Source organism: Pocillopora damicornis, chromosome 10 (genome assembly GCF_964200805.1).
Source record: "Pocillopora damicornis chromosome 10, jaPocDami1.2, whole genome shotgun sequence".
Classification (NCBI taxonomy): domain Eukaryota; kingdom Metazoa; phylum Cnidaria; class Anthozoa; order Scleractinia; family Pocilloporidae; genus Pocillopora; species Pocillopora damicornis.
Window position 1 is genome coordinate 23,412,937 of NC_142679.1, and position 12,206 is coordinate 23,425,142.

A 12,206-nucleotide genomic window follows, 5' to 3' on the forward strand; every position below is an offset into this window, starting at 1 on the left:
GCAGGGTCTATTTTCCAAAAGCCTCCTTTTCCTGGCTCATTTTTGTTCCTGGCTACCTTTACGAAGCACTTGTTTAGTGACAGATTGTGCCGAATTGAATTCTGAAAAAGTTAGGAGAAAATTGATATATAACAAATTATTTGATTCCATTCTCTTGATTTGTATAATTATGCTTTTAAATGCCTCAACGGTTTTAAAGGACAAATGAATGTTCATATTTAATGGTCTAATTATGACTGAGTGTAATTGAAGATTGTTAACACCCAAGTATTTGCCTTGTTGTCAAAATCTCTCTGAATTGTATGACATTCTATGTTTTGTGAAATACTTGTTGCACAGGGAGTAACATGTTTGGAAATATGTTCATTTAGGAGGGTATTCCACAGAAAATTTTTCTAATACTTTTGTGCGAGGAAAAATGTTGTTTGGTTTCATTTTTAATTCTCGCAAGACATAATATCTATGAAAAGATGGACTATGACAAAGAATAAGAAGAGAACTTTGCATTTCAATCAAGGCAAATTTGTGTCACTGGGAAATTATTTTTTTTTAACATTTTCATTTGGTAATTTGCACAATTGACAGCTGCAAGTTGTCATTTATGCACTCACCATAGGGACTTAAAATAGAGCACTATGTAAAACTTGTTGCACCATTTTATCTTGTCAAGTTTGAGTAAATGAAGCAAAGTTTTTTTCCTAGCACTAACTCAATATTAGATGCAGGTGTCCATGGGGTAAAAACCAAAGGAAAGAAAAAAAGTGGATAATATTAGACAAGAATTACAGTTAGCATTGTTTAGGAACTGCTGGAGTCTTTTCCTAAGGCCAAAGCTTGCGACAAATGAATGCCAGTTTGGGAAAAATTGAAATATTCAGACTGTTATAATATTTTCTTATTTACAGCAATGTAGCCCAGTTATTGTTATTGCAATGTGAATTTACACATAAGCGAGGAAGAGATCAAATAATAGAGAAATTAGATAGATTATATTATAAATGATGCTTGGTGAAGGTAATTCGGTCTTTGGATAGATCTGAATGTATTTTAGAGTTGTCAGGGTTGAAATATCATGTAACACTGTGATAGACTGCTTTGTTATGCTAATATACCTGTTTTACACAAATTGTCTTTGCTCCATAATTAACAGGATATGTATATTTCTCCTATTCTTAGGACGACCTCCTTTATAATGTTTCACATATTGTTGTTCTCAGTTGAGAAATGCACAACTGCATTGCTGTGATATTGCTATCATGATGTAATGGCTTTCAGTTCAAGCATGGAGAAAAATCATTTTGTACTTTCATCAGTAACTTCAACAATTATCACCTCGAAGGAGAATTTTCTTGACTAAAGGGTATTTTATTTTGAAATCGAAAAGAATCATCCGCTTTGAAAATCGATAGGCACACAAAATTGACGCAGAAATTGGAAAATATTTTGTGTAGAGTTTATCAAAACATTCTTTCTAATCACATTTGTAAGTTTTAAAAATAATTTACTTGTCTTCTCGAACGGCTGCCCCCATCATGTAAAATTAATTCTCGTGGACGGTATTTTTAAAAATGAAGGCTAACTTCTCAACTAATTTTAAAGCCGTGGATCACGCGCAACAAATTTATTAAAAAACAAAAAGGTTTTTAAGGCGATTCTTACCACCCAATGAGTAAAGATCATTTTTTGTAGCGTTTATTTAAACTTACATTCTTCGTAAGCAACATGCGGAAAATTCTTTGCAAAAGCTCAATAATTCCCTGGTGTGCATTATATGAAAAATACACGGAAACATTTTAAATTTGCATGAAAAAACCACTCTGGTACCAAAACTTAAATTTACTTGAGCCACTCCTAAATCTAAATGCTCTAAATTAATTTTCTACCTCCAATTTACCGTCAATTGTCCCTAGACAATATCTTGATGTCTTCAGGCAGTTAACGACTTCTCTTTACTTTTCGAACGAAGCGGAAAATGTGAAATCCACCCACGACAATGAATACATTACGCTACTGAAAAGCAGGTTTTGTTATCAAAGTAAGAAAGTAAAGAGATTACGAATCGTACTGACAAAATTTTCAACCTGGAAAAGAAACTGTTAGTAAAACAATCCATTTAAGGCCGCTAACCGAAAAAACCTCATCTATGCTGACAAGAAGAGTAAATGTCTTTGTAAAAGGGAAACAATAAGTGAATTCTGTTCCTCGACGACTTTGCTCTGAATTTCGTAAAGTGACCAAAAAGCCATGGTATCCAAGTGTAAAAACAAAATATTTAATATTCAATTTATGATTCCATTCGCATACTTCTGAACAAAAGAAATCTGACATGATATGCGAGTCACGTTTCTACAAGGAAAAATAAAATTTGCCCAAATGGGGTAAATATAATCTTAACTGACCAACTAATTCAAACGATTAATTGGGGAGGACTTCGAGGAAAGCCCTTTTATTTGAATCTTTTCACGCTTCAATTTTCGGCCATTATTATATACATGAATATGCTTAACGAGCTTCATCAACACTAAAGCCGGCTCTCGTAAAACAGATTAACAACTGGACACATCTACTTTTTACTTATTCCTTCACGAGGTAAATGAATTTTAACATTAAAGTATTGCTCTTATTTACCTGCCAAGTGGGATCCGCAACCCTGTAATACATAAAGTTTTCTTTGATCCACTTGTAAATTGCACTCAGTGTAATCTTGGTCTTGTTGGTTTCTCTCATAGCCATACAAATTAATGTCGCGTAAGAGTAAGGAGGTTTGTGGTTGGCATCATTTTTGTAATCAATATTCGGCTCCTTACGATTTATGTCCTTGTATCCATCGCTAGAATCACTGTGATCGTCGGAGTCGCACGAATTCGACGACGGGCTCGGCGAAGGAGCTATGGAGGTAGTCGTTGGCGCAATGTCCTGAATGTTAATACTATGAAGCCATTGAAGATTTGTTAAACTATCGTCAAGCGAAGTTTGTTCTTCTTCTTTATCTGTAGGATTCTGAGCCTTCCAGTTCGCTGCAAATCTTTCAGCACATGACTGCACTGCAACCGGCATGTTTTTGTTCATAATATCTCAGTGGCAAGTAACTGATGTAATATTACAGGCAGCTGTCCCGTTTGAGATCTTTTTGCGATCGGTGGATGAAGTCTAGATCCTAGGATAGTCAATGTGCTCGACTGCTGTATTTCCCGTGAGCCAGTTGCCACAAGTTACAAATCGAACGAATTTAATGTCGATTTCCACGGTAAGTGAGCGTTCTTCCTTGCACGTTCGTAGATCAGATTTGCCACACCGGATAATATGAAGTAGATGAGTGACGAAACGTTTAAAATGCTAAATGAGCCAAAGCGTCTTGGGTCTCGCTGATTAAGATCAGTTTTCGAAAACTCTAAACCCGTCCGACTGATTAACAGTCGTTCCACCCGGTAGAATTTGATTAAACAGAACAATGTGTCCAAAACTTTACAGCGATCTATCAGCTTGCTAAGTAAGAGCACTTTGAAACAGTAAAAAGCATTATCGTGAGTCGGAAACTGTGATGATAAAAATGGAGATATCGCGGCGTTAAACAGCGTTCACGGCGGAGCAATTTTCCCTTTCTTAAATAGCAAGTGGAGGCACTCGCACGTTGCAAGCAGGCACGAATAAATGTGAAGAGTGAGCATCGATGCCGGCTATTATTTTCTTCTACCTGAATTAATCAAAGTAACAAAGAGCTATAAACAACTTTCTTCCATTTCATTGGTCAATTCGTTGCTATGATCTAATCGTATTATCAGCAGACGCCGAATCCAGGGTTGTGATTGGCTTCGGGTTGCTATGAGATTTGAGGTTGTTTATACCGTTTATGATCCAGCGCGTGCGTGAAATCGAGCTCAAGCGGAAATGGTTACGAGCTGCTTTGATAAACAACTTTCCTAGCAACGGGCTCAGTTTCTTTGAAAATAAAACAATTATTGTGATCAGAGCAAGAGATGCGAAGATCAGAGAAATTTTAAACGACGATTTCGTAAGACCAGGGACGTGTTTGTATTAATCCTAACGCGGAGGAAATGAAATAAACTGCTGACGTAGAGGAAGTGTTTCCTGCTCGGTCGAGTTTTAAAGTAATGCTTCGTCTCGTACAATCTTATTCATGCTGATAACATAGACATAGGACTAAAAAATCGAAAGCTGTAGATATGGTATTAACGTTATCTTTGCCTTGTGTTCATGTTGAAGACATGATTATACATATTTGCTACCAGATAGAGAAGCAAACAAAAATTTAACAAGAAAAGTTTTTCAACGCAGATCACTTCCGGTCATCAGCAAAGTCAGCGCTAATTACAGCGACCTTCAAGCCTCACTAAACTTCAAACCATTGTCATTGCCTTTATCAGCGAAAAGGTTATTTGTTGCATGACTGCGTTATGTGGACATGACGGGTAGCGAACTTTAAAGTGCCACATAAAGCGGAAAAATCCATTGAGTGGTTCTACAACGATGAAATTGTTGAAATAACGTTGTAAAATATTTATCTTACCTAGCCGTCAGATATACAAATTTTGTCGTTTAAGTTGATGAAGAAGTTGTCAAATGTGTTCAGAGCGCCTAGGCAAGTTATCGTTCATCTTCTTGAAACACAGAAAGTCAGAGGTCGGTAAATAAGTTTAATACAGTGATTCGAAGTTTGCTTCCTGTTTCATGATAACACTTCTTAATTCACTTTTCGAAGTTTTAAGTCTTGATATTTGAGTATCCAACAGAATGACAAGATGTTCTTACTTAAGACTTTTAGTTAATCTGTGAAAAAAATTGTTTTTTTTAATAGATTAAAGGGTTTTATTTGAAGAGAATATTAAAACTTGAATTTTACAGAAGTTGAATCTTACATCACACGCAAAAACGCTGCATATTATATAGTTTTTGTTCTGTGCGTGGTTCCCTAAGGATCTAAAATTGATTGCTTAAAAGACAGTCGGCTCTAAACAGCAGCTTAAAAGAAATATCCGTATTTTCTTAATGCAGACTTAATGAAAGTTTAATTCTGTTTATCCTACTCAAACTGGCCAAGTAGAGATTTCTTTTGTTGGAGTTGCAAATAAATAGTAAATTTAATGAATAAAAAAATTAACTCACGTTTTATTTCCAGGACTTGACGCATTCGTCACCCCTATCCAGACTACTAAGTCACTACTACAGAAGTTTTACTTTCAGCTCTATTTTTTTGTGATCGATAGAAGATTACCCGCGTCGTATAGGGCCCCTTTTGGATTTTTAACGGTGATCGAAGTTGAATTATAGAGCTATCTTGCAATTGTAGAGCTGATTACAAATAAACATTCAAGCCTTGTTTTTACATGGAATTTTTCTCTCACCGCTATTTACGACCGTTGACTGATTTTGCGTGCGTGAACAGCCATGCAAGTCAGACTGCTCCACTCCCTCTCTCTCTCTCTCTCTCTCTCTCTCTCTCTCTCTCTCTCTCTCTCTCTCTCTCTCTCTCTCTCTCTCTCTCTCTCTCTCTCTCTCTCTCTCTCTCTCTCTCTCTCTCTCGTTATATGCGGAAAGGATACTCTTCTAGTTACATGACATTCAGGCTGAGTGTAAGTTTCTTTGCTTCATTCACTCGTGGCGATCTAACGCATCAAACCTAGAAGGGGATTGGGGAAGGGTTCCTAGCAAATGAAGTTTGCTAAGTAGAAGTTTTTTAATTGAAATTCAATAGAGCATCTAAACTTTTGTCGCTTTTGTGCACGCTCATGACTGTGTATTTACTACACGGGACAAACTCTCATTCCTTACCGAATAGTTATTCTGCATTACATCCAAGAATCTTGTCTGCTTTTCTCTCTTAGTCACTCATGTGTGAAACTGCGTGATAAGGTAATACACGAGTGCATTCTTAATTGCGCACGTCCTTTATCAAACCATCGCCCAATTACGAATGACGTACAAAACAAAAAGAAAAATATTTTGTTCACTTTAGGTGGCATGCTTCAAAACATGATTTGGTGAAATTATGGTCTTTCAGCGAACCGAATCCTATGTTAACGAAGGTCGATGTACACACGTGTAATCAGAAGCACACACGGTATCAAAAATATTACGAGTACCCGTTTAGCTCCTGAGCCCAAGTGATGGCTAAAACGCCCCAAAAGACGCAAGAGGCCATTGGAAACAGTTATCGGAAGTCTGTTCCTTGTGCCAGGTCCGTGCATTTATAGTTTCGAGACTCAAGATCAATTATAAATTAATTTGGTGGCTAGAGAAAGAAAAACTCGAAATAAAAAAATCCCAAAAGTAGCCTCATAATGACGTAGGAAGCTAATAAAAAGCACCAAAAAGCACAAGCTCCGTCAATTAACATTAAAAATGATTTTAAAATAACCTTTTACACGAGTTAAGAAGGTTTGTACGCGGTTTGGACGCGGTTTGTTTCCAAACCTTCTCGTACTCTGAGAGAAACAACTCCTAGGCAGTGCAAGGTTTTTCCTTCCCCTTCGCGTGCGAGGCATTGATCGATCAAATCCTTTATTTGACAACGATAACTGTTAAAGCTGTAAAGTTTGAGGGATCGTTTATCTAAGGATCTAATGTGCTAATGGACTTACGAAAGTTCGCAATTTGTCGAAAACCAAAGATATACAGCCATTTCGAAAAGGTAAAGCTAACTAAATTTCATGCAAATTGCAGTATTTTGAGGGTTTAACTTTACAGGTGTTATGTGTGAATAAAATCTTCTGATATAAAACTACATGTAGCATGCTGAGGCATGCTGAATAACTAATGAAACGGTTTTTTTATATGTAAAGAAGAGATTTCATGACTCGATCGCTATTCAAGTCTATAGCTAAGTTTACGATCAGTAAGTCGATTAAAACAGGGGCACTGATAAAACCTGAAAGATCTAGGAAATAGAGGGGAATGGCTCTCCCCTTTTGTTCGTTCTCAGGCCTGGTTTGTTCTCAACATGTTCGCTAATTTTCGGCCGGAAGACACCCATGCACTCAGTTCGATAACGTTGAAATGGTAGGAGGGTGGGTACAAATGTACTACAATTCTAGATTTTGTACGCTGTTTGAAATTTCCTTGCTTTTTTGTTCACTTACAGCAAGAGCAGACACCAATTGCTTGTACCGAATCAGCTTATTGTCATTTGATGCAAATTTCTACGTAATGTTTTTAATTATTCAAGATTGTCTCTTTATTGAGTGACAGCCGGTATTGGATCTTGTGACTCCCATTACAAGTTACGTGTAGCCAAAACCCGCGATTCGTCGGAGCTGCGCCAAGAACCTGAGCCGTAAACTTGGCCAAGGTAAGCCGAGAAGAGACAATTGAGACGTTTAACCCGCCAGCGTTGAGTCGCCTTTTCCGCTGCTTCTACAATAACAAAATCCCCAACTTCCGCGCTCCGTAACGATCTCATATTAGTGTGTTCCACGCTTACTCATCGTTGGCTAGAAATTCCCTTTTTCTACATTTTGAGATCTATTGTATGACTTTCCATAGAAAGCATTCAAAGTAGTTTTTTCCAATCGTGTGAATATCTTAAAGCCAGCTACAAAACTGTTTTTCAAAAGAAAATACCGAGATGACTTCATCGGAACTTTCCTTCGAGACCCCTGGAATCCCACTGACCTTTGTAACTTTCACTCTACCCCAGGTTTCCTAAGTTTCTATAATGGCGGCTTTTTTACGTGAACGTCGTATTCCATGGAGAGTTCGGGCGCTCTTTGCTGAGAAAGGGTTTGTTTTAAACGTCTGTAGGCAACTAAGAAGGCCTGAACATATCGGAAATTACATTCAAAGGAAGGTATTTTTCTGTAATCGTATTTACAAACGATGAAAGTCGAAATGGAATTAATTCAGCATTCAATATAAATTTTGCAAGTCACTATATGTTAGGCCATGTTCCATGTGCGTCAACTTACACGCTATCTAGGATAGACTACGCTTTTAGAACAAGACTTGGAACTGAAATGAGATCCACCATAAGTCTGAAGAGATCACTGAAAATCACTTGACCCTACTTGGGTAAATTCATTCTCCCAGGATGGTTACCCACGGATTCATATGTCTTTTTGAGCTCCTTCTTTACCTTCATTAACAGTTTTCTCAAGTTTCCTTATTACAAGAACGCAATTGCAATGTTCTTTTTTCCTTTTTAATTGAGTGTATTTTCTTTTAAAGGAAAGTACAGTTTGCTCTTATCATTTTCAGTGTAGGTAATTGGAGTTTTAGGGTAATGTTTACTAGTGCTGCAATATTCCAAACTTTCCTTTGGAAATAGCTGATGGCTGCAATAGTGATTCTATAAATATTTTTTTAATCCAGCTATCCTGCAGGATATTATCTCGTTTTTACAGAATGAGCTTCATCCCCTTTAGGCTGTCAATTGCTTGAAGTTTACAACTGGATTTTGCTTGCATAAGCTAATTCTTAATTTTTAAACAAATAAAGTTTAAAAATAGAAAATGCCCACTCTTACAAAGCACTCCCAAAAAGCTTTCAGGGTCACCTGCAGGATAGCTGCTTATAAATACATTTATTTACATTATGTCACTACCTGTTCTAGATTTACCTCGCTAGCAACCAGCTAGTAAAGAAATCTAAATTTGGTGGCCAACTTTTTCCTCCTTTACTTTCCCTTACTTGGTGGGGAGCATCAAAACCTCAGGACACAGGGACACCACAATCAAAGGAAATGAGTGAGCTAGAACTTGATATCAAAACAGCAGATGAGTTATTTGATGAGACCAGAACACAAGAAGTGTATGACCTACTACTAAAGCACAAAGATTTGCAAAATGCTGAGATTGAGTGGAGATTAGCAAGAGCATGTCGAGTATTGGCTGAAGAGTGTGACGATGCAGATGCTAAGAAAAGATTGACATATGAAGCTCTAGAACATGCCAAACTCGCTTTGGACCTTGATGACAAGAATTATGCAAGCCACAAGGTCAGTAATACTGCAGATTCCATGTCTATTTTGGAATCATTATGTAAAGAAACAACTTTAGTAACCATAAATTGATGTCTATTTTGGGAGTTTTGGAGCTCTTTTTTTGAAAATGTAGTCATGGACTCGGAGATAAATCTAAAACAATTTTATGGGTATTATTTGGCATCTTTGATGTTGTGAAATCATATGCGTTTAACTCCTGATTTAAGTTAGTGGATAATTTATTTTCATTCGTTAAATTAAAACTGTTATTATTGTCAGAAAGATTTTGGGGATCCTGATATATTGAACACACAGTCATACTACTTTGATTTAAAAAACATGGTACAAGATCAAGATGTTGCTCTGAAAAAATTACAAAAGCCAAGATTGCAGCCAACTTTCATATATGGTTTTTGTTTGTTGGGGGAGTTGGTGGGGGGGAGGGCCAGGGGATGCATTTGAGATATAAATTAAGTACATTGCTCTCCTTGAATTTCCTGCAGTGGTATGCCATCGGCCTTTCAATTGTTGGTGACTATGAAGGAAATAAGGCTAAACTAGAAAATTCTAAAATCATGAAGGATCATTTCGAGGTAAGACACATGATCACTATTGGGAAACCTGTACACAAGAATCACGTTGCATGAGTTACAAGGTGTTTACACTTATAGAATAGTTTTAAGTCAGACTATCCTTCCAAATAGTATAGTTTATTTCACCATCTCTTTAATATTATCAGCATTTTAGAGTCAGTAGATTTGAATTTTATTATAAGTAATACATAACCAGACAGTGTGCTGTTGTTTTCTAATACAGAGAGCAATTGAATTAAACCCAACTGATCCTACTTCAAGATATTTACTGGGCCTCTGGTAAGTTAACCCTGCAGAGCAAGTATCTATACACATCTAACTGATTATTTTATTTTTAAAGTAAATTAAATTATTGCAAAAAGTCAGTCTCTAAATTGATTGTAGTAGTGAATAATCAATAATATTAAACTTCTTATCCCTTTTCAGGTGTTTTACATTTGCTGACATGAATTGGTTTACCAAAAATATGGCTGCTGCTCTCTTTGCTACACCACCATCTTCTTCATATGAGGAGGTAAATGAGTAAGATGTTCATGCTGACTGATACATAAAATAATGCAAACTTTTAAACCCTCAGTATCCATATTCTTCATACTCTTTTCTGTTCATTTCCTTTGGTATCAGTAAGGATAATGCATCTAACAATTAAGAGCTTCTGAAGTTGGTGAACATTTCCTTGCTTCTCATAACCTTATGAGCCCAGCAGCTTCCTGGGTCTCCTTGCCTTCTGTAAATTATAGTGCTATACCAAAAAAAATTTGTATTGTTGAAAAGGAAAATAAATGATGATGAAAATGAAATGGTGACCTTAACATACTGTTAGAAGAAATAGACTCTGGTCACCAGTAGGGTTTAAAAGGTTCAACTCAGTTACAACTATAACTTAACAGTGACTCTCTCAGTGCCTGTTGGGTTAGGCAGGTCTTGCAATAAATTTCTTTGCCTAATTTAAAATTGAATAAACAAATTTTAAATTTAAGTATAGCTTAGCAATAATTGGTCATAATAATTCAACATTGAAATTACTGCTCAGGGTTTGTTTACATAAACTACAGTCACTGTAAGTAGTACATTTTACCAGACAGCTATGGAACAAACTGAATTACTTACTCATGTAACACATTTTCTTCCTATCACAGGCTTTGTCACACTTTCAAGAAGCTGAAAAGTGTAAGATTTATTTTGAGGAGAAAAAAATTATGACAACTTTTGAATTTTTTTAATTAAGTCTGTATCTTTTTCAGCCTAACTATTTTTATGAATTTCACACAGGGTGTAGATAATGTTGACTGTCATTAATCTTACCATCATAGTGTATTCTTGGTGTGGTATGTTACTGTACTGTCTTGTCGATATCAAAAGTCAGTTTTTAAATTTGGAAAATTGTATTTCAGTAGAGCCAAACTTCTTCAGCAAGAACCATCTTATGCTGGGAACAACATTATTCAAGCAAAAGAAGAGGGAAGAGGCTAAAGTGTGGCTTAGTAAAGCAGTAAATGAGAATCCACTTAAAACAAAAGACGATGAAAAAGTATGTACCCTGGCTGTTGATAATAATGAGTAACAGATATTTCAAGTGAAAAAAAGCACAGACTTTTCTCATTGTGAGGTACTTAGAGTGTTACCTTTGTTTACCGTCCATGCCAGGTAGACTTAAAAAAATGAACTTCATTTTAGCTGCTATTTCTCCACATTGCTAAACTCATTGGTTTTGAAAATTTCCAGAAAGCCAATATCAAGGTTTGAAGGCATCAAATACAAGTGTTTTTCTTTTTTTCACAGGCAAAAGAGGAGGCTGAGGAGCTACTTAAACGTTTATAAACTACATTGATTTCAGAGAGTGGATTTACAATTAGGTTCATCATTAAATATGTTGTAAGGGTTGGCCTATTTCAAATTGCATTAAACACAATATACTGACAAGAAAACCAATTTGTAGATGCATTTATTTATTAGAAATTAACATCTAAAATTCTAGATTCCATGGTTCTAAACCAGGATTACAAATAACTGTGGAGCAAAGTCTGTGGGAAAGTTTCCTCTCTATGGAAATCAGTACATTTCATTAGTTAATTAGAATTGAAATCTTACACTGGACATACATATTTAACAGCTGGCTAAGGGTCATGTATAGTCCTCAACTATGAACAGTACTCAGATTATGGTAAGGAAACCTGACTAGTTTCAGCATGGGTTTAGTAACTGGAAGATAAGACTTACAGTTCTGCCTCATGCATTTGTATCAACAAACTGAAGTGTTACATGGTGGTCCCTCCTGCCAGTACTTGACAGCAACATCGTATGATTGCAAGGGTGAGATTTAAGCAGCATTTGTTGTTGAAATGCTGTGGGTGCTATCTTCTGGAAGATGCTGAGAACCCAGGTGACAGACGTGAGTGTGTTAGGAGTAAAACCTAGTACAAGGTTTATAGCAGCATATGTTGTTACAATACTGTGACTGCTATCTTCTGGGAGAAACTGTGAACCCAGGTGACACACACATGTGCGTGTCAGGTGTAAAACCTGGTACAATGCCATCTGGGCTGCTGCAGCTATCCAAGTAATCTTCTCCTTCATCCTGGAAAAATAAAAATAATGCTGGAACATTTAAAAAGTGTTACAAATAAACCATACCATTAAAATTTAATGTGCATACCCTTGATTGTTCTCTGCACCTT

General features: G+C 36.4%; 3 protein-coding genes across 11 annotated transcripts in view; 1 reads left to right on the forward strand and 2 right to left on the reverse strand.

Moving 5' to 3' along the window:
* The window catches only part of LOC113671434 (forkhead box protein J1-B), a 5,740-nt gene extending 2,085 nt beyond the window's left edge, over window positions 1-3,655 (reverse strand). The window contains exons 1-2 of the mRNA XM_027187624.2: window positions 2,629-3,655; window positions 1-101 (exon numbers count right to left, since the gene is read on the reverse strand). The exon at window positions 1-101 is cut by the window's left edge and continues 2,085 nt beyond it. Coding sequence (XP_027043425.2) covers window positions 1-101; window positions 2,629-3,069 — 542 coding nt within the window. The 5' untranslated portion in view covers window positions 3,070-3,655. The remainder of the gene's footprint in view (window positions 102-2,628) is intronic.
* LOC113671435 (regulator of microtubule dynamics protein 1) lies at window positions 2,515-11,456 on the forward strand. Of its 7 annotated transcripts, XM_089185640.1 has the most exons (11): window positions 2,515-2,589; window positions 2,997-3,247; window positions 7,207-7,306; window positions 7,655-7,804; window positions 8,567-8,950; window positions 9,439-9,528; window positions 9,752-9,807; window positions 9,955-10,042; window positions 10,668-10,698; window positions 10,923-11,059; window positions 11,311-11,456. In XM_089185640.1, the coding sequence occupies exons 4-11, from the start codon at window positions 7,673-7,675 to the stop codon at window positions 11,347-11,349; spliced, it is 957 nt and encodes a 318-aa protein (XP_089041766.1). In that variant the 5' UTR covers window positions 2,515-2,589; window positions 2,997-3,247; window positions 7,207-7,306; window positions 7,655-7,672; the 3' UTR covers window positions 11,350-11,456. The 7 variants fall into 7 exon arrangements, 6 of the variants coding, with proteins under 6 accessions (XP_089041766.1, XP_089041765.1, XP_089041768.1 ...); XM_089185639.1 differs by lacking the exon at window positions 2,515-2,589 and having other exon boundaries at window positions 3,108-3,247; window positions 7,184-7,306; XM_089185642.1 differs by lacking the exons at window positions 2,515-2,589; window positions 2,997-3,247 and adding an exon at window positions 5,954-6,196 and having other exon boundaries at window positions 7,184-7,306.
* Window positions 9,625-12,206, reverse strand: part of LOC113671433 (RNA polymerase I-specific transcription initiation factor RRN3) — a 14,267-nt gene continuing 11,685 nt past the window's right edge. Inside the window, exons 22-24 of one of the 3 annotated variants that reach the window (XR_016180622.1) lie at window positions 11,749-12,106; window positions 10,639-10,689; window positions 9,625-10,270 (exon numbers count right to left, since the gene is read on the reverse strand). Coding sequence is in view for 1 of the 3 variants with exons in the window: in XM_027187623.2 (XP_027043424.2) it covers window positions 11,990-12,106 (117 nt within the window). In the remaining 2 variants the exon portion in view is untranslated. Of the gene's footprint in view, window positions 10,690-11,460; window positions 12,107-12,206 lie in introns of those variants that run through there. The other 2 variants (XR_016180621.1, XM_027187623.2) reach the window with 2 other exon arrangements.

What these genes read in the sequence shown, in the direction of transcription:
- LOC113671435 (XM_089185640.1), top strand. Translation starts at nt 7,673, where the DNA reads ATGGCGGCTTTTTTACGTGAACGTCGTATTCCATGGAGAGTTCGGGCG. An exon ending in GAAATTACATTCAAAGGAAG is followed by an intron (nt 7,805 to 8,566) that starts GTATTTTTCTGT and finishes TACCTGTTCTAG; the next exon opens with ATTTACCTCGCTAGCAACCA. An exon ending in CATCTTCTTCATATGAGGAG is followed by an intron (nt 10,043 to 10,667) that starts GTAAATGAGTAA and finishes TTCCTATCACAG; the next exon opens with GCTTTGTCACACTTTCAAGA.